At 40.4% G+C, this 21,062-nt stretch overlaps 1 protein-coding gene and 1 long non-coding RNA gene across 15 annotated transcripts in view; one reads left to right on the top strand and one right to left on the bottom strand.

The window, feature by feature from the left end:
• The window catches only part of SYNE1 (spectrin repeat containing nuclear envelope protein 1), a 291,021-nt gene extending 273,441 nt beyond the window's left edge, over window positions 1–17,580 (top strand). For 12 of the 14 annotated variants that reach the window (XM_082215153.1, XM_082215140.1, XM_082215146.1 and 9 more), the window contains 7 exons: window positions 145–356; window positions 2,132–2,332; window positions 3,203–3,331; window positions 3,796–4,008; window positions 4,912–5,004; window positions 8,508–8,566; window positions 16,527–17,580. In XM_082215153.1, the coding sequence (XP_082071279.1) occupies window positions 145–356; window positions 2,132–2,332; window positions 3,203–3,331; window positions 3,796–4,008; window positions 4,912–5,004; window positions 8,508–8,566; window positions 16,527–16,779 (1,160 nt within the window). In that variant the 3' untranslated portion in view covers window positions 16,780–17,580. The remainder of the gene's footprint in view (window positions 1–144; window positions 357–2,131; window positions 2,333–3,202; window positions 3,332–3,795; window positions 4,009–4,911; window positions 5,005–8,507; window positions 8,567–16,526) is intronic. The other 2 variants (XM_082215141.1, XM_082215142.1) reach the window with 1 other exon arrangement.
• On the bottom strand, window positions 5,016–21,024 carry LOC309528129. The gene is made up of 4 exons (XR_014217549.1): window positions 20,901–21,024; window positions 19,719–19,799; window positions 6,395–8,098; window positions 5,016–6,011 (listed from the first exon to the last, which is right to left on the bottom strand). It is a non-coding gene; the product is annotated as an uncharacterized lncRNA (long non-coding RNA).
• Between the last annotated feature and the right edge of the window lie 38 nt (window positions 21,025–21,062).

A 21,062-nucleotide genomic window follows, 5' to 3' on the forward strand; every position in this document is an offset into this window, starting at 1 on the left:
AGAATTTAACTTGCCTTTGTCTGCACACCTTCACCCTAGATTCTGTTTCTTGATCATGCTAACGTGTGATGGAATATTGGGGGGCGGGGGGGGGAAGGAGTCAGGAAGGAAGTTGCTCTTACAGAGAGATCTTTTTCCCTTTAGGTGTGATTGATCGGTGGGAGTTAATCCAGGCCCAGGCCTTAAGTAAAGAACTGAGGATGAAACAGAATCTTCAGCAATGGCAGCAATTTAGTTCTGACCTAAACAGCATCTGGGTTTGGCTTGGAGAAACTGAAGAAGAGTTGGAACAACTGTGTTGCCTTGATCTCAGCACGGATATACAAACCATTGAGCTACGGATTAAAAAACTGAAAGTAGGTTCTAATTCCTGGTCTTCTTTTCTGTTGATTTTCTAATATGCTTTATTTTTGTGAGGTGCCATTTCAGCTCCTATTGAAAAAGCACTGCCAATTTCTGGACCCTGCATTTCTTCATATACTAAAGGACTGAAAATGAAAGACTATGATAGTCAATTTCATTGGAGTTTTCTTCTTCTTCTTTAAGTTACATAGTATGCCAGTGTTTATATTCATTTTATTATTTATTCATTCCTTCTCTTCATATCCTACATCTTCCTCCAAAGACACTCACGGTGGCAGATGGTTAAGATGGTTGGCAGAAGATTTTGCTCTTAAGAGGCAAGCCAAGGGGAGGGCAACCACACTTTCTTTACAAAGAGCACTATAATGTAGTGAAGGCATCAGGCTGCCAACTCAGATCAGCTAAATCTGTGGCATTTTGAGAGAACCAAGAAAAGAACTCTGCTTATATACCAGTGCACAGCATGGTCAACATCAGACTTCCTTTTGGTTAATATTCTTTTTTTCTTTTGGAATTTGTCCTATAGTCAGACAGGGACTAATGTCTACACTCTAGCCATTAATGGGTTTAACAGTGTATGTGTGTGTGGGATACTTCATCCGGGTGGGCCCATAGCTGTTTCCAGAAGATCCAGAGGACAATTTCTTTACATGAATGTGGCATTAATATTTCCTTTGGGCCTGAATTAAAGCCTCATAAACTAAGGCTGCAGTACTTCAGCTAAACCAAACGATGACATCAATTCATTTGCTCTAGAGAAAGGTAATTCCCTCTTTGATGCGAAATTCAGAGGCTTGTTCTAAATTAGACTAGTCCAGGACACAGCCCACTATCTGTCTCAGCTTTTTGACATTGTGCGGTACAATATTCACGCTTTTTCTTTCTTTTTTGAAGTTTGTGTCTGTATGGGGCAGATTCAGCTAACAACTCGCACTAGCTAGCCCACAATGCTGTCCACTACTACAGTTGGGCTTTCCCCCTTCTCAATCCCCACACCCCAAACTCGTTTGGGGAAATCAGGAGAGCCTCCAGAACAGTGTGGGGAGGGGAATCATTCCACAAAGGAAACAGAAATGTTTATGCTGGTGGAACAATTGCCATAGCACAACATTGAATTCCTCCCAAAGTATTTAAATACTTGCTTCCAGATGACATGCTTATTGAGTATTGATCCTAATTTGTTTAAGGGAAAGCTAGATGATGTCTATTTAATGAGCATTCATCCTCACTTGTTTGATGAGAGACTAGATGACATTGCATCAAAACTACTACTATCCCACACTTTGCGGTGCAATTTCCATTCACTTCCCTCAAAAGGTCATTTTTTGGGGGGAAGCAGATTTCCTGCACAAGACCTCACGAATCTACTATAATTTTGAGATCTGGATTTGCCAGTGTGTAATTGAATCCCCCACACTCCAAAAATAGCAACAGTCTGAAAGTAGGTTATGTGTACAGTCTGGAGTATGAAAAAAAAGCCAGCTCCTGTGGTTCCAACCCCCATCAAATTCAACCATGCCATAAGGCTTTACGTCTTTAAATATTTTATTAGTTTGTTCTGAATTCTACTGCAAACATAAAATCGGAGACATTTATAAAAATGGGTTCTTACTAGTCAGAAGCCAGACGTATCACTTAAAAATAAAGACACAGTAACTGTCTTTTAAGTTATGAAACTTCAAGAGAGATAGTGGAACTTGTTTCTTCTTGAATTCTCGAGCATGTTTCCTGTAAAAAAGCTTACTCCCGTCTCTCTTCATTCCCCAAGGAGCTACAGAAGGCCGTTGATAACCGCAAAGCCATCATTTTGTCCATCAACCTTTGCAGCTCAGAATTCATGCAGTCTGACAGTGAGGAAAACAAGAAACTGCAGGAACGGTTGTCTCAGATGAACATGCGCTGGGATCATGTCTGTAGTATGCTAGAAGAATGGCGCTGTTCACTGCAGAACGCTCTAATGCAATGTCAGGTCTGTTCTGGTCTATGCAAAATCATTCCCCTTCGACTCTTGGATTAGATGTTGCACCAATTACATTCATTTTCTTAAATGAGTTACTTTAATGTGTGCACACCACCATATCCTGCCTTGAATATATCACAGAGACATTTTAGACAAGAGCATAAAAAAGCAAGTATTTTTGAAGCCCAGAAGCCTAATTATTAAAAGATTTTGGTGCATTAGGTAAAATCTGTTGCACATTTCCTAAATTGCTTCCTGAAAACTGCCTTGCACATTTTCTCTATTGATGTTTTTGGCATATTGTTAAGGTGACAGGCCTTATACCATATGTAGGATTTTGTTCCTGTGAAAAGTGATTCAAACATGGATGTAATATTAGTAGCTACTTCCTGTTTGGCGTATTAAATACTCAAGACCATCAAGGCCTTGTTACACAGAACAGCATTACATATGTTTCATACTGCACTTAACATGTTGTTCATACATAATTTTCGCCAATCCAAATGTGGTTTGGAAGATCAAGCTGCGCAGAACTGCTTGGTTTCCCTCCCATATGCCTACTTAATACAATGCTCTCTCATTTGTGGTGACTACTGAACCAGAGCAATCACTCCAAAGCAGAACTGCAAACTGGTTCAATTCAAGTTTACAGGGATCGCTCAAACCAGTTTGCCAGTTCTGACATCACAAAAAATTGTGATTTGACAAACCTAGAAGTGTTCTGTTAAGTCAAGTGGGGCCAGAGAGCGGGGAGAAGGATGTATGCTCACAACTCATTTTTTGGAGGATCAGATAATGTAAAATTTGAATGCATCTTTGGAGTTCTGGGCAACACAAAAAAAACACATTTGGCATTAAACTTCCATCTATCACTTCTAGGATTTCCATGAGATGAGCCACGGTTTGTTGCTGTGGCTGGAGAACATTGACAGGAGGAAAAATGAGATTGTCCCTATCAATCCAAATCTGGATTCAGACACTCTGCAGGATCATCACAGGCTACTAATGGTACAGTACCTTTCTCTAAAGGAACAATAATTCAGAGATTAAAAAAGAACATAGAAACTAGTATCTGGAACACATATTGTGATCCTTTGGTGCCAATCGAGAATGCATATTCCTGGTATTGACTATCAGGAATGCTAAGATCTTCTTGATTTGGTATAGAAAGCCATCAATCTGTTTTTAAAACATTTTCTTTGCAGTGGGAACCCTGAAATAATGACATATTTATAGCAAATGCAGAACTTGCAAAATAGTGTGCAGTTCAGACATGCTTTTGGAATAAAATGCCAATCATTAATCCTCTCTTTTGAATTTGGATATCTCTTTTTTATTTGCAACAGCAAGTGTATGGTAGTTTAGCTTTATCGGTCCCTGTTCCTGAGTTTTAAGATCAGAAAAAATACTTGAATTATATTTTGACTCATTCAAAGCAACAAAATGCATCTGATTGCCCCCCTTCCTGACAGCAAATAAGGCGTGAACTGCTAGAATCTCAGCTGAAGGTGGCATCTCTTCAAGACATGTCCTGCCAACTGCTAGTCAATGCTGAAGGCAAGGATTGTCTAGAAGCCAAAGAGAAGGTCCATGTGATTGGAAACAGACTCAAAATGCTCCTTAAAGAAGTTTCACATCACATTAAGGAGCTGGAGAAAATCCTAGATGTTTCAAGCAGTCAGCTGGTAAGTCATTCTGCCATGGCAAATCTACTAGTCATTGTGGCTGTTCACTGCTAGGTTGCTTCCAGACAGATGTTTATTGTGACATCATTCATGCAAGTTTTTTGCAGTGCACACATGGCATTGTTGGCATCAAAATGCTTAGATCACACACACACCTTTAATCTGAAGTTACTGTTTCTGGGGGAATCCAGTTAGTTAAAAAGCAAAAGCAAAAACCTTGTTGCCAATGCAATATATTAGTGGTCCATCTGCAAATTACACCAGCCCTTTGTTTTTTGATAGGGGACAGAATGTATTTTCCATCTCAAATATGTATTCGTTAAAAGTATATTTTGCTGCTCTGCTACGATCCAAATCTGACAATCTTTTGCAAAATACTGTACTGTATATTTTTTTAAAATATAGCCACAACACTTCCAGCCTGTAGCTGACAAATGAATAAAAACACTACACACCTGTCTCAGTACTGAAAGGGTGATTTGAATACTTTCCATTGCAAGTAGTCCCTCTGTTATTCCCCGTTACTAATAAAATATACCACAGTGTACAAATAATACGATGAGTTTTCAGTCTGTCTAGTGTATATCTCTGTGTAGGAAAAAAAATCTTCAATTCAAGTGGGAATTTTTATTGTGTACACACCACCTATTCCTTAAAAAAAATGCCACCACACACATTAAAGAGCAACTGTTTTCTCGGGCTTGACTTGGCCAGAAATAACAGTTCTCTGCCCAAGGCAAGGTAGAATACTTGTATGCTTGTCTTCACAAACTGTGTTGCATAACCTGTAGCAACTTCATTTCAAATTGCGAGCAGTTGGTCTGCATTTTTTGTCCTTTTTTGTGAACCAAGTTTATATATAGTGTTTTCTCCCTTCTAATCTCCACTGATTCTGAACCTTAGGATCTGTCCTCCTGGTCATCTGCTGATGAGCTGGACACTTCAGGATCCCTCAGTCCAGTATCGGGAAGGAGTACTCCAAGCAGACAGAGAACGGTAATGTCCCACCAGATACCTTCTGCTAGCTCTTGGGTAGAAGCTCCAGGTAGCTGTAGCCAGGTGACAGGTCCACACCACCTTCCTCCTCCTCATAGGCAAGAAAAAGGCACCAACCCAGAAGAGCTCTCCCTCCAACAAAACACTGCCTCCCTAAACTTTGCTGCATCTCCTTCCCTGCATGAAATCAGGATTATAAAATGCTATATATAGTAAAACCAGGACTCAAAGTGTGGTAGGTGCCTCACGACATGTTAGTCAATCAATCAAATATTTTTATTGTATATAGTCAAAGGCGTTTACAATGGACAACAGAGAATAAAAGGAAACTTTCATCTAAAATTATACACGTAACCTGTAGTAGTTTACAACATAAAAAGAAATTTACAACATTAAGACTTAAGATTGAAGTACATTCACATAGCTAGAACAAAACTTCTTGGCTGCCAGTGCAAATTTGGCTACCTGTTGTGTAATATATAGATGTTTATCTGCTAGGAGTTCAACTGTCACTTCCTGTGTGGATCCTGGAAGCCAATTAAGAATTGGCGATATAAATTTTCCTCTGGGTGTTGTATACAGGGGTCAAGTCAGCAGGTAGTGTGTGATGTCCTCTACCTGATTGCATCCATGTATACATTTGCAATCCGTATGGGAAATTCCCCAGTACAGTGGTACCTCCAGTTCTGAACGGGATCTGTTCCAGAGGCCTGGCCGTATCCTGAAAATTCCATAACCGGAGGTCTGCTTCTGTGCGCACACACGCCGCCGCAGAGTGCTTCTGTGCATGTGCGAGCAGCAAGCCCACTTGGGGGTTTGCCGCAGCCGTAACCCAAAGATTCCATAACCTGAAGGTTACGCAACATGAGGTATGACTGTATTTCCCCTCTAAAAATGCTGAGGGCATCTGTTGAAATCTTAGTTCTACAAAGGCCCTGCGTAGTTGTGGCAAGGTCAGAGTCTCAAGGTAATGGGGCCTTGAGTGATTTGCCTTAATTTGGGGGGTACTAGGTAGAGTACTAGGTACTAGGGACGCGGGTGGCGCTGTGGGCTAAAGCCTCAACGCCTAGGGCTTGCCGATCGAAAGGTCGGCGGTTCGAATCCCCGCGGCGGGGTGCGCTCCCGCTGCTCGGTCCCAGCGCCTGCCCACCTAGCAGTTCGAAAGCACCCCCGGGGGCAAGTAGATAAATAGGTACCGCTTACCAGCGGGAAGGTAAACGGCGTTCCGTGTGCGGCTCTGGCTCGCCAGAGCAGCGATGTCACGCTGGCCACGTGACCCGGAAGTGTCCCCGGACAGCGCTGGCCCCCGGCCAATAGATGTGAGATGGGCGCACAAACCCCACAGTCTGTCAAGACTGGCCCGTTCGGGCAGGGGTACCTTTACCTTTACCTAGGTAGAGTAGCGAGCTGCAATGGTGGATGCTTTGTCTTGGTTGGCATCCTGATCAAAAATCCCATTTCTAAGGTCACCTGATGAATACCATAACATTGTAGGACCACTTACAAAACACAACACAGAAGCTGCTAAGCTATCACTATTAGTGATAAGATAATATTGTAGGGAAGTCCCAGGGATTCAAGAAAACAATTTTATATTCATAAAATTCACCATACACATGTTCAGGGTGGAATTGCTCTTCTTGAGTGTGGAAAATGAGCAGCTTTGTCTTCCTTGTCCTTTGCAATGAAGGGCAAAGGATGAGAGCCATCATAGTTCAATTGATAATCAGCTCATGAACCAGGATTTCTCCTTGCTCTCTTCCTCCCTGAACCTCCCTGAAGACCCCCAAAATCTGCTCGAGTAAGAGGGTCAGGAACACTTTAGAGCAGATTGGGGGGGGCACACAGGGGGCTGGAGGAGAAGGTAGAAACAAGAATTTACATTGTGCAAGTGGATTTTATGCCAGTGGGCAGATACCACTGGGTGTCACTCAAAAGCCCGACCAAAATTATTCCAACTGTTGCTATTTGTTTTGTGGTGGTGTTGGCAATGAAAACTTGTTTCTTCGGTATGCTGCTGATTTCTTAGCAAACAGAGAAAGCAAGTTGTTTTTTTCCAATGCAACACACTCCCTGGCTTGCTGAAGGAGTAAAAGCAATAGTATTCCAGGCATGCATATGCCAAAGTTTTGTGTGAATAATAATTTGTTTTCTTTTATTTCTGATACTACCCACCACACACGCCCTTCCACCTACTTGCATTTTCCTTTTGTGCCACTGGAATATAGTACAAAGCCAGTCTGTGAGCCACATAATGTACTACTCTTCACTTTGAGTCCTGTAGGGAACTTGGTTTTCATTCTTTTTGTTCGTTTTAATTTAAGTATTATTCAGCTTTCCTTAGCTTTTAGAAAACTATCAATTTTCATTTGCTCACTTATAAAAAAAAAATCTGAGTTCTGTCTTTATGAACCTTACTGCCTCTTAAAATTGATTTCAATACATTCACTAGTTTCGTTTAGATCCTAGTTTGAGAATGTAAAGGAACACTGGCTTTTCAAGGGGAAGATACACGAAAATCATGGCAGTTTTGTTTCCTGGGTCATGACTTTCCTTTTTTTCTTTCAACATTTCTAAAATATAAGTTATATATATCATGGTTAGCTTATGGATATGAGTAGAAATAGCAGCTTATCGTAGCAAGTAGACATTCACTAAACAATGGTTAGAAATGCAGCATGCATAATTTCAATGCCTTAAATCTGCATTTGTCACTTCAAACAGAGCACTGTTTGCTTGATTGGCACACTTTTTTTTCTTTTTATCATCACCTTCTCTGGGGTACAGTATGATACAGATGGTTTCTCTAAAGTATATCTTGAAAATTAGCTTTAACTTTTTCAAATAGAAATGAAAATTTGAGATTTTTTTGTAAAAAATATATAATGTTCACCACAACAAATTTGAACTAATATAATAGGGTTGGATCCAGAGCTGCATTCAGTGGAATTCCACTAGCACTGGAGGAAGTGGACGGTGCAGTGATTTTCTCCAGTTCTTCCTCCCTTCACAGTCTCCACTGTCCCCTGTAAAGTTGTCACAGAGAGACAGGTGCCTCCACTTCCATTTACACAAAGAATGACTCTAAAGATAACTGATGCAAAACAAGGAAACATTTTCTTAAAATAATAATTACTATTATTAAAAACAGAATATATTTTTGAAGCATCAGCAAACAAAAGTGTAACTTTTGAATAGATATGAATTAATACAGCAAATTGCTTGAGGCATTTAACTGTAAGTTTCTTTTTTTAATACACCGCACTTTCTTTGTATTGTTTTATTGACTACAGTGTCATTTTAAGTTCATGTTGTACGTTCAGTTTCATATTCAACTAGGAGCAGAAAAGAAAAGCCAGTTTCCTTGATTCATGGAAATTAGTAACTTCATTTGATTTTGTGTTTCCTTTGCTGCACTTTTTAATTTGTTTTTCATCAGTAGCTTGCCTTTATTTGCCTGGACTGAACATTCTTCTTTCTTTACCCCTGTTCATTGCAAACAGCCACGAGGCAAATGTAATGTCTCACAGCCTGGACCCTCTGTCAGCAGTCCACACAGCAGGTACCTTATTCTCCTGGTTTCTGCACTCTGATCTAGAACTTCAAGAGGATGATGGAAACTGTCCATGATATGTAACTGTGCACATTTAATCTGATGAAAAAAGACATCAAGCAGTTTAAGTGTAGGCTTTCTCCTACAAGTATCAAATTACACTAAGACAAAATATTGCACTACAAGCACTCAATAGTATTCTGCTTTTGCTTCCAATGAACTTCAACCTACATTTAAATTATTTAGATGCCTTTGATTAAATGGATGTATGCATTGCATCCATCATTTTGCCACTAAGAAACTACTGGCAGATCTATGCTTAGGTCCATGGCAAAGACTTTTATCATCCTCTTTGTTTCTAGATGTTAAGTTATGGCAGGTATTAGACCAATACAGTATATCAGAATTCACAAAACCCGCAAATCTGAAAATGAAAACAATCCTCTTAAGATTTGCCTCCTTTATTTTCAAGTTTGTAAAGTTTTGTTCAGTTTGCGGGTTTTCATATTTAATGACTCCAGGCACAGTCCAAAACCTGAGATAACGCTGAAAATGAAGATATGGCAGCAGCACATCTTTTTTTCTCCACTGTGAGACAACTTCCTTGCAGATGCAATATACTAACCTTAGTAAGGTGCTTGCAGACACAGGGCATTATGAGAGCAGCACACCCCCTCTTTGTGCCAGCACTTGAGAGTAGAGTTAACAGCTGTAGCTTCCAGCTTTCACCTTGTGACCAGCAACCTGTCTTCTCTGCAGCTAACAATGCTTCTGCATTCTGTCATTGTCAGTGTGATATATTTATGTATCTATAGATATATACATGTCTGTGTGTCTATGTGTGACCTTTTTACCAATCAACAATTCACTCTACCTTCTTGCCCCTTCCTTCTTTGTCTGGCCTGAAATAGAGCTCCAGAAAATGCCCATTTATATTCTACGTCCCTGTCCAATGTTGACATCTGTTGTTGTTTTTAATAACAGGAACCTGACAATGCAGATAGAGATTGAGAGAGAGAGATACAGAAATGAACATACCCTGAAAATGTAGCTCACACCAACAACAGTACTACTGTCTGCCATCCCTTGCAGTGAAGCCCACTAAAAGTTAGAAAGGCTTGGGTCCCATTGATACCAATGGAGCTAAAATGTGCACCTAAATGTCGTGTTCCAATTCGTTTCAGTGGGGATGGCATGCCTAGCATTTCCTGGATTGTACCTTATTTTATTTGGACCCCTTGAAACTAAAAGTATGGGAAGTGCGACAGAAATACATTTTATACAATAAATCAGCCAGTCAAACAAGCATAGAATAAATCAATCACAAGATAAATCAAGGGCACTCATTCCTTTGCAAACCACATTTTTCTCAGCAAAACGCCATTGTGAAATGAATAGGAGGGGAGAAGGAATGCTAATGCTAATCCACTATCCGCTTCTTGCCACATGTCATTTATAGTCCCTTAAAGTTTTACACCCGTGCACAGCTTGTGCCTTTTGAATTGTGACAAGCATCAAGTGACTGAAAGAGGAAATGTATTCAGTGCTCCACAAAAAGTGCCCATCCACTTTGCAGTGTCAAAATCAATTGGTTGAAACTCAAAAATATATTAGAGGAAGGTATTCTGTAAAACTACTTGGTTGCTTTATGGAGCTCAGAATAATACAAAATAACTCTAAATTTCAGCTATTTAAAAGTAAAATAAATTTTAAAAGACTCATAATTAGAACAAAAATGTGTCGGTAGCTTCGATTAAAACAAAACAAAAATATGTTTCTGGGCTTTTTGTCTATTCCAGTTTTACCCACTCTCATATCTCGGTCTTGCCCTCATAAACAAAAATGAATTCAAATCCCAGAGGTCATGTGACACATGAAGTAGAACACATTTCAGAGTTTTCCAAAATTTTGCTTAAATGCACAAAATATCTGGGACTACCTCTTAGTTGCCTGTTGTTGTTGTCAAGAAAGAAACTTAAGGAAAAACTATTTGTTTCCAATCCGTATGAGGCAGGACCTTATTTTTCACACAAAGGGGGGGGGGGGAGACTGCTTACTGAACAAAAACAAAGCATTGCTTTTTCTGACCAGTCTGTGAAATGAAGTTGCATTTGGGAAGATGGTACCAGTAGGGCTTGCTGTGTACAACAACTTTCCTCTTCCCTCTTCCTCCACACAAACACACACACACACACACACACATGCACACGCCTCCTTTTTAGAACGTTCTGGCCTTGAAAGAGCCAGCCACTGGCTCAGCATGCGCTTCACCACCACTTTGCAGCTTTAGATCCTGCCTATGTTCTAACTGTGGCATCTATGCATCTTTCTCCAGCACTGTTTATTAACACATCTCTTAGCAGAACAACACAATAGACAATTTGTCATTCAGTCAAGCACGGAATACAAATGAGTTTTCTACTGAAGTTAATCAAGCATGGGAGCCAGACAGGTTGCAGTTGATGTGTAATGTGGTTTTGACTGATAAAGAAGTACAAGCTGTCACTGTGTTCTTTTAATAATCTGGCCTGCCTCTGATCTGAGTACCTTGTGTTTGATCTTGCACTGGATCAGCAATCCTTGGGAGACTAGACACATAAAAGGAGACCAAGGTAGTTAACCCATGGAATTTTGCTGTTGCAAATTTAAAAGGGCAGTGGTTTTAAATGCAAACTCGTCTGGAAGAAGCTGCATCAGACCAAAGGACAGGTACTGTCAAACTATGCATTACCTACGGTTCAGCCCTTCCTATGGACCCTGGCTTTCTCACATTGGTGTGTTTTGGGTGGTGCAAAACACCTATGTTGGCAGGGAACAATGCATATACCGTGGACCCTCGGGTTAAGAACTTACTTCGTTCTGGAGGTCCATTCTTAACCTGAAACTGTTCTTAACCTTGAGGTACCACTTTAGCTAATGTTGCCTCCTGCTGCTGTTGTGCAGTTTCTGTTCTCATCCTGAAGCAAAGTTCTTAACTATTTCTGGGTTAGCGGAGTCTGTAACCTGAAGTGTCTGTAACCCAAGGTACCATTGTATGTGGTGCAGCAATAAAATTGCTAGCACATTTGCATAGCTCAGCAGGGTCCGGTATAGCTTACTAGAACTTCAGGTTAAGCAGCACATAGATAGATAGATAGATAGATAGATAGATAGAGATAGATAGAATTATCTACTCCAGGACATTGAGTTTTGTCAGGATAAAATCAAAATAAACAAGTGAAATGTTGCATAAAGGGATGGATATTGTCCCTCATGCCATCAGTAATTAGCACAAAAATATCCCAATGATGTATATCAATATCCAAAACTATTCATGAGACTTGGTATTGCCAGCAGTGGCAAATGGAGCTGCACACATATTCAGAGATTTTTCCTGCCATAGCCAACAGTTGAGAGACCTTTTCAAGCAGAGCTGTATCACTGGATTGCAGCCATAGGCTTGAGTCAATATAGATATTTTATGAGATAAAAATGTTAGAGATTAGAGTAATTGTGTCCTTTTCTCCGAAGTGTTTACCCTATAGGATCCCTAAAAGGTCTTGGCGCCAGTGATTCAGTCTGTAGTCTCAGAACCCATTAATCAAGTGCTACATTCTTCTACCTCACTTTTCATTCCCAATAGTAATCCAGACTTGAAGATTCATCTTGGCTTTCACAGGAAGCAAGGGAGTGGGTATATGAGCAGAACAAACGTTTTGTGATCAGAAATCATTTTTATGCACAATTGTTAGTTGTAGCTTTGTCCATGACTCCAAATGCCCTCGTTCAGCCATGTGCAACATGTGTCTCAATCTACTTCAAATGAAGAAACTACGAATGAGACCTTAGTGATAGGCAAAATCAGCAGAGCTATTACAAGTGATGATTGATTTAAAAAACCTTTACAAAGTGTCAGATCAAGTGTTACTCCTACTGAACTGCACAATAATATTGCATATCTACTGAGTGAATGCAACATTTCGCAAAAGAAAAAAAAGAAATAAGAAATTTAATACACAGCTTTGGTAGATTACAAATACATGCAATTAACAAAGGTGTTCCAGGGTAGATGCTGCCCAGCCCAGCATCTGCATATGAAGCTGCCTCATACGGAGTCTGACTTATCCCCAAAGGCTTGTTTTGATCTCAATAGACTCACCTCTGCCAGCCCTATGATTTCAGTAACCACAGCTCAATAATTATTAATGAACCCATTAGTGTATAAATTCTTCTGGTTACATATAAAAATATGCTAAAAATTGGCCTTTCAAAATTGGTTCCCTAGAAACTGGAAATATATGACCATCATTTTGATGCCTCTCTTACAGCATTAAAAAACCTAGGATGTGCATGATGGTGCTCTCTTCCTGATAATTCTGGAGCACTCTTAGTAATTACAGTATTTCAGACATATAATTCCTTGTCCTTTGTATATGGATGTAAATTGTACACTGTTATAATGGATGTGTATGCTTCTCTTATAGAAATATGCATGGGGTAGTATGGGGTAGAGGGTCTCCCTGCCCCTGCCCCCTTTTGAACTAACATGTGTGTAGTAAAGTAACTATTATCGTAAAGGCAGCTTTAGCAACAGTGTTCCTTGCTCCTTCCACCAGTCTTTTTGTGGTGCATTAGAATCTGGCATGAGCCGATTTGTTTGTGGTGTTGGGATTTGAGCTATATGACGGGGTCCACTTCCAGATGAAGAGTATAATGAGCAATCATCCTGATTTGTTTTCTCAAAATTTATGTGGAAGGTATACGGCATCACCACTGGTGCACTTTCCAGTGTAATTTCCCAACACTTTTCTTGCTGTAAAAAGTCCAGGCGTTTGTGTTTTTTGTTGCTGAAAGCAACATTTGTTGTGCAAGAGCACCAATTAGCCATTGGTATTTATCACAAAGTGCCCACTTCACAATGGGTTATGAAGGTGCCACCCATATGGCCCCGGGGTCACATACTGACATCTACCCATATGTGTGTGAGTTCCATGGAAATGTGCAACAACCCAGAAGTGTTCTCAAGTGTTTTGGAGCTTTACAGCTCTATTAATAAGTCTATGAAAAACATAAACGCCAGTTTGTCAAGGGCTTTGTAAATCTCTGACCACATGAAATAAAGAAACAACATAAATAATTAATAGTGTCTAAATATCTAGGCTGTGTGCAGAACAAAAAAGCAAACATGCCTTGCCCAGGTTTTATGATCTAATATACACAACAACAAAAAACTATAAAATGATTGAACAAAGCAAAGAAGAAATTAAAGCCATAGTGCCTTTCCCAAAAAGGCTAGCTTAAACAAGTTGGTGACAGTCATTTAAAAAAGGAGAGAGTTAACCAAGTGTAATCTGGCTATGAATCCCATAAATAAGATCAAAGGCTTTCAGATGCTTTTAAGTATCTTGCCAGACCCTGCACCCACAAAATGTGTTCCAGACAGGTAGGGACCCTTCAGAACAGCATGGAAGTTAACTCGGGGATTGTATTTCAACCACTATACCTAGAACAGGAACATGAAAGTGTGTCTATAAAGACATGGAAGAAAGGCAGAACCCTGAAAACCAATATGATATCCAAAAGAGAGAAATGGACAGTGCTTTAAATAAAGCAATATCAAAAGCTGAATACAAATTAAGAGTAAGAACGAAAAGAAAGAAGATTAAGGAAAGCAAAGTAGTTTCTATTGCATGATAGATCAGGAAACAAAAGTTAAAATAACAAAAAGGGGGGAAATAGAGTCAGATAATTTCTAAAAATCTAAGAGCACACCATCAAGCAATTTAGAAACAAATGTAAAATGAGAAACAAAATAATAACTGGAGAGGTCTATTTTTAAAAAAATACTGGAAAAGGTGATAAAAATTTAAATTCAGATAAAAAAGGCCAGTAGCTGAAGAAAGACCAATGTTTCAATAATATGTCATGCTTATTTTTGGGTAGGCTTATGAAGTTTGTTGAATTAGGACTCAGGAAGGAACTTTGAACATTTATAAAACCTGCCTCAAGGGAGAAACAAGCTTTATAAGCTCCAAAATGCAGTTCCAACTTAAATTAAGTTTTATCTAAAAAGTGTCAAGAGGATTTTCAGCCTATGTAAAAATGGCTTGCATTTTTAATAACCTTTTTATTTTGCCCTTTCCCCAAGTGTCTTGGGTTGGCAAACATGGGTTCTACTGTTTTGTCCTCTCAAATTTATTCAATTTTAACCCTTTGAGATACATTAGGCTAAGAGATCAGGTCAGACCCAAAATTCCTGCATTGCAGGGGTTGGACTAGATGACCCTCTGGGTCCCTTCCAACTCTACAATTCTAAGAGTCTCAACACTACAGCAGAATTTGAACCCAGTTCTCTCCACTCTGCATCCTGAACAAATGCAGAAGCCACATCAACAGGGTATGCCAGCCTTATCACAACCACAGAGAGGTAGGAGGACAAATTGTTTTGGAATGGACTTAACTCCCCCCCCCCCAAGAAATATTTCCTATTGCCTTCTTTTATAGACAAGGCTTAAGGGCAGCAGAATGCCAAGTGGTTCAAGAACTTAAGCATTTTGGAAGATGGTGTTATTGTTCGATGCTGGGGGGGGGGGGATAGAATGCAGATGGTAATTCCACATACAGTGAGGTTTTTGGCTAGTGGGAGAATCAGGATTGTGCTTCCTGATCTCAATTCCTTGCTGCACTTTTATACTGTTGGAGGTGATGTCTGTACATGGGGCCTGTTCTATTACTGCACAATCAGAGCTATGATAGGTTATATGTGCATGCCTGTCCCAAATGCCACCTCCAGTATGTAGACACTGGGCCAGCAGGCACAATTCTGGACACATACAATGCACATAAGGCTGTGGACTAAGTAAAAGCCATGTGAGAAAATAGTCACAGTTAAAGGCTGTGCAGCCTAAGATGCCAGTTGGGCAGCACTACCTGTTCCCTTTGTCTATACCTAAGCCCATTAACTCCTCAAGCTGGCATTGTCAGATGCTCGAAGGCTGGGTCTAATTGAACTTTAATATAGAATGCTCTGATGCTGTTAAATGTGCCATATCGTTTTGATGCATTCATAATAGAAGGCTGCATACTTAATAACAGACTAAGCAGCTTTCCATCCTAGTTTCAGTGATGTGCCTGTAAATAATCTGCCACCTTTTGTTTTTGATCTTGGACCTCTTGTCAGCTCTCTCATCTCAAACAGTTAATCATTTATTAGCTTTGAACATTCAGGTCTCCATTAGTCAACTAAAAGTAGCCAACAGAACTTCCTGGTTTACTTGAGGATTTTGAAGGGTGGGAAGATATGTGCCCATAATTTGTCCAGTGGCAACAAAAGACTTTCTCCCCACCCCTACCCTCATCATCCTTCCAATGATAGCAACTGGAGATGCAGTTGCTTTGATTAATCACAAGGCAGAAGGGTGGATATTATTTCCTGGCTGACATAAAAAGAATCCTTGTTAGGACAAGCAACAGTCTTTCTGTTAATTTGTACTACATTCTTTTTTCCAGGGTAGTAAATTATACCCATAAGGGAAAAGGGCATATTTTTATTTACAACAGAGGAATGGTACATCTGAAGTTCCACATTTGCTTTTAATTGCTGATTCAGTGCAAAATGAGCTACACTGTACTGTGCAATCTAAAATCCTTCTAATTGGATATTGGCATACTTACTGTGATCCTGACATGGGGGGGGGGAGGTACTTGGGCTACACTCCTGAAGAAATATTGTTGATCAGTAGCATGGATTGTGACTGATATACCTGATGGGTGACTGATGTAGTGGTGTTACATTTGGGAGAGAGGGTAGCATACTACTTAAAATAATTTCTAATACCCAAATAGTCTTTTCGAGTAACTAGAAAACGTCCACTTTAATGTAAAATGCATTTGGAATCTCTAAATCATGAATATTTCAGGCAGCATCTTGGCCTGGGTGTCATTTCACAGTAATGCATTGGTTTATTTCTGTATTGGATTGTCTCTTTAGGTGCACAAGAGATGGCTTAGATTCCTCCCATTCTGAGGTTCAGCCAGTTCGGCGGCGGCGGCAGCAGCAGCAATGCTTCTTCCTCAGGGTCCTCCGAGCCGCTCTCCCACTTCAGCTCCTCTTGCTGTTCTTAATTGGTCTTGCCTGCCTGGTGCCAATGACGGAGGAAGACTATAGCTGCGCCCTCTCCAATAACTTTGCACGCTCCTTTCACCCCATGCTAAGGTATACTAATGGCCCGCCACCTTTATGAAGCAGCTGGAAAGACAGCAGAGAAGCTTGTATCAAATGCAGGTACATCCACTGCAGAGTAGTTCTCCTGTGACCTCCTTGGACACAAAAATAAGTCAACTTGGCACTAAGTTAAATATGTATCAGTACCAAAATGAGTCATGCACTATGTGAGTAGCATTGTTTAAAACTCACATCTCTGGCACTGAAAAAGCTATGAAATAAGTGATAGAATATTTTTCCTTTTTTGCCAATATTCTGGACTTCTCAGTCACTTTTATAATTTGGGCCAGTGCCCTGTACTATGCATAGACAAGGACTTCAGTCTGAAAGAAGATATTTCCCATGTGCAGCTCATAAAGATCTATTACTCAAACTTTCATTATCTGCATTATTGGTATTTTACAAGTATACACACACTCATAGAATCATTAAAAACCAAACTCTGCTAAAGAGATTCTAGAGACTATTGTAACATAAATTTTAAGGAGATTGCAAGGCCATGTATTATTTCCCCATTTTTTGTGGGGTTTTGGGTGGAGCATGATGTTCTAACCTTCGCTTTGGATGCACAAGCTGTAAATCAGAACAGCACTTTTTATAGTTTAAAAAGTAATGGATGTAATAAATAAATCATGGAAGGCTTTATGAACAAAAATCATGAATGTTAAGTATTAAAAAAGAAACATATTTATGTATGTACAGTTTGCTAAAACTAGTTTTGTTGTATTGATTTCTTGTTATAGAAAACCATGAAATTTTTGTCTATGTGCTTTTTAAAAATTATTTTGGAGCAATATATAAGCAAAATGTCAAGGCCAAATTTCTCAGTCTCTTTCTCTCATTCTCACTATATTATGCACGCATGCACACACACACACACACACACACACACACACACCCCAAATACATTATTAAGGCCATGGGAATCTATTTAGAAATATACAGGGCAAGTACAGTTATGAATACCGTATTTTTCGCTCTATAACACGCACCCTTCCATAACACGCACATAGCTTTTAGAGGAGGAAAATCTGTAGGCATGCCACCCGTAGGCATTCCCTCCATAACACGCACAGACATTTCCCCTTACTTTTTAGGAGGAAAAAAGTGATTGTTATGGTGCAAAAAATACGGTAGTTTTCCAGATATTCTGGTCTATTGGAAAAGTGTTGGATTAAAAGAATGGTCTAATTCATAAGGGCTATCTACATGAGGAAATACTTTCACAACTGTGTGATGCTCAATATATATCTATATAATTTAAGCATCTAAAATGGACTATTAAATTGCAGAGGCAATTTGTGGCCTATATTTCCTGGCAAGAACTACTTGCCTCTCCTCCCAGTGGGTGGGGGCAGGGGATTGGGCGCCTGTTTCCGTGCGGCTGAAGGGGGGGGCTACTTTCCTTCCCCAATGGTTGTGTCTGCTTCTAATGGCCCGTCTGTGATTCCAGCCAAACACAGGTTGTCGGGGGCGGGGAGAGTTGTTGAGGCTTCAGGGTAGACTCAACTTTCTAGGAGAGAAAGTTCCACATTCAGGGTGCTGTCATTGAGACAGCCCTGCCTCAGAATATCATCATTGACAGGATATAGAGCAGGGTCTCCCCTGCTGACCTCAGAGCATATCAGTAAGTACCAAAGGATGTGCTCCTTTAAGTAGGTCATTTAAGGCTTTGTACATCAGTATCAATGTCTTGAATTGGACATAGTAGCTCATTGGCAGACTGTCGTCAAGGTTAGTCCCATATAGACTGCATTGCAGCAATTCAGGCTATTAGAGTAAGGATTACAGTCATACTGAATGACCTAGCCAGAGCTAGGCATAGGCACTCCTTTTCACTGAGGCCCCCTAAGCCTCTTGTGGCAACTTTGCGTCTAGGAGAACCCCAAGCTACGTACCTGTTCCTACATGGCTGTTTTGATGCCTTACCCAGACCTGAAGTCAGACATAGATAGATCTAGATAAAACATTCCATCCAATAACATTTGCAGTTCCTTAGCCATCACTTTTTCAACTTGCCCAAGAAAGGGACATTAGCAACACAGCAATGGTTGATAATACCTCAGTTTAAAGGGGTGGCCTCTTCAGGAGGAGGTTGCACCACCACTGCTTTCAAGATTGATCTATGCTGAAGATGGGCTTGACAGTCATTCCCTAGGACAGGCTGTGAATTGTTGTGCTCAACAAAGCTAGAAATCTCCAACATATTTCTTTGCTCCTCACCAAAAAATTATCAATGCTGTGTGGGAAGCCATGAAGGAATAAAACTGATCTATCCCTCAGAGTGTGATTAGAGCTGAACTTTTTACAGCCAGACAATATTAAGACTTCATACTAGAAGGAAGTCTGCAGTGCACTTGGTAAAGTTTAAGGCAAACTCTATTTCAGCTTCTGTTCAGTTTTCTCTATAGCTTCTTTCACACTCATGGCAATAGAATTACATTCATCTTCTGCTGTTCCTGGCCCATGGCTCTCCAGTCGGCCACAAGCCACAATTTGCATACACTTGTACATGTCTATTGGCATTAATCAGCCAAAACTGGAATTCAGATTATATGAGGAGAACTTAATCTTTCATGGGAAGTTGTTGTGGGAGGCAAAGGGAAATAGGTAGATGAATATGCAGTTGTATATTTATTCAGATATTGCTCTCTAGTAGAGCCAAGGCATAGGCTTACACACTAATTTATAGCTCTGCAGAGCATCATCATTCTCTCCTTTCAACAAAAGGGAAATCGTATGCACAGCTGGTTAAACTGTTGACAAAAACACCTCTGTTTTCATGACACATAGTTCATGTAAGGCATTTTTGTTCTTTGTAGACTTTTGAGGAATGTTAAAAGATGGGCACCAGTTCCTCCCCACACATACATTAAAAGAGTGCATGAAGCAGAGTCATAGGGCTGTGTGGCTTAGCCACCTCTTTACCCATAATGTCAAGAAGCAGTGTGCACTTACCAATGTATTTGTGTAGCACTCCTCCACTCAAGGGGGGGGGGAATTTGACCCAATCAGTGTCTCTCCTCCTATGGAAGAGCCCTAAAGAAACATAGAGGTAGGGGGGAATTTTAAGATCAGGAAAGTACATAAACAACACAGTAACAAAGCAACATGAAGCCTTGTGGGGGCCCAAATATGACTAGGGGTGGGGTGTGCGTCCACTAGGTGGAGGGTGAAATACCTGTTTTCACATCTCTGCCTAATGATACTCTAGTAGCGTAGCCGTCCTGATCTATATAAGGGCAGACAGTCTTTCAGGTATCCTGGTCCCAAGTTTTTTCTGGGCTTTTTATATGTTAACTACAAGGCCTTTAACATGAAAACTAATTGGCAGCATGGGACATGCCTAGGATCAAGGCAGCAGGAGATGGCAGAGATCTGTGGATCTGGCACCAAGGAGATTATAACAAGTAATTTAATGAAGATTTTGCAATCTCCAACCATAAATCTTGAGGGTGGGCCAGCAAAACCTCCTTGCATGTGTGCTAGCTCCCTTGCATAGCAGAGTGGTGATGACAGTTGCGTTTTCATCATCTAGTCTTTGCATATATTGTAAGGGCAACTTTTTCTGCAGGCAGTCTGCTGTAAGGGTATAGACTCCTCACATTATAGGTGCTGGATTATCCTAGCAATGCATGAGAGGTGTGTGGCCTGGCAAACACAGATGTGATAAAAAGGTTGGAGCCAGGGAGCATGAGCCCAGTCTCCCCCCTTCCTGCAATTATAACCTTGTGGGAGAAAATGACAGAATAGGCTTGTTAACATATCTAAATCTATCAAGATACAAAGGTGTTTGGGGGAAGAGGCTAAAAGAAAACCAGCACATATAAATTGATATTTCTCTCCTAAAATGTGTTACTGGTAGTGTAAACAACTGTTCTACTGAAATGTGCGGCCTGTGATTTTACACACACATTGAGCATACAGGTTATTTCCAAAACTATAGGTAAACCAGGGAAATGGTAACGACACAGCTGTGATAGCAATAACGCAATTGGGGGGGGGGGAGGCAGCTGTGGTTAGAGTCACAAACAGAAAAATGCTGAAAGGATAGGCTGGTTTCTGTTTAGTTTATCCCAAAATATCCCTGCAAGTTTTAAACTTCCTTAAGTCCCTCACCACCAAATTCTGCCCTTTCACCAAGCAAAAACGTGTGCTGCTCCCTTGGCTTCCTGCTTGTATGTGATCACTTCCTCTCTCAGTGTTGTTTTGAGGTGGTGGAGTGGAGCTGCAGCTGGAAGGCAAACTCAATTGCTTCCCTTCATTGCCACCTGCCATGGTTTTCCTCCTCTGTGTAGCTTG

This window comes from Podarcis vaucheri, assembly GCF_965113315.1.
Source record: "Podarcis vaucheri genome assembly, chromosome: 3".
In the NCBI taxonomy this organism is placed as follows: domain Eukaryota; kingdom Metazoa; phylum Chordata; class Lepidosauria; order Squamata; family Lacertidae; genus Podarcis; species Podarcis vaucheri.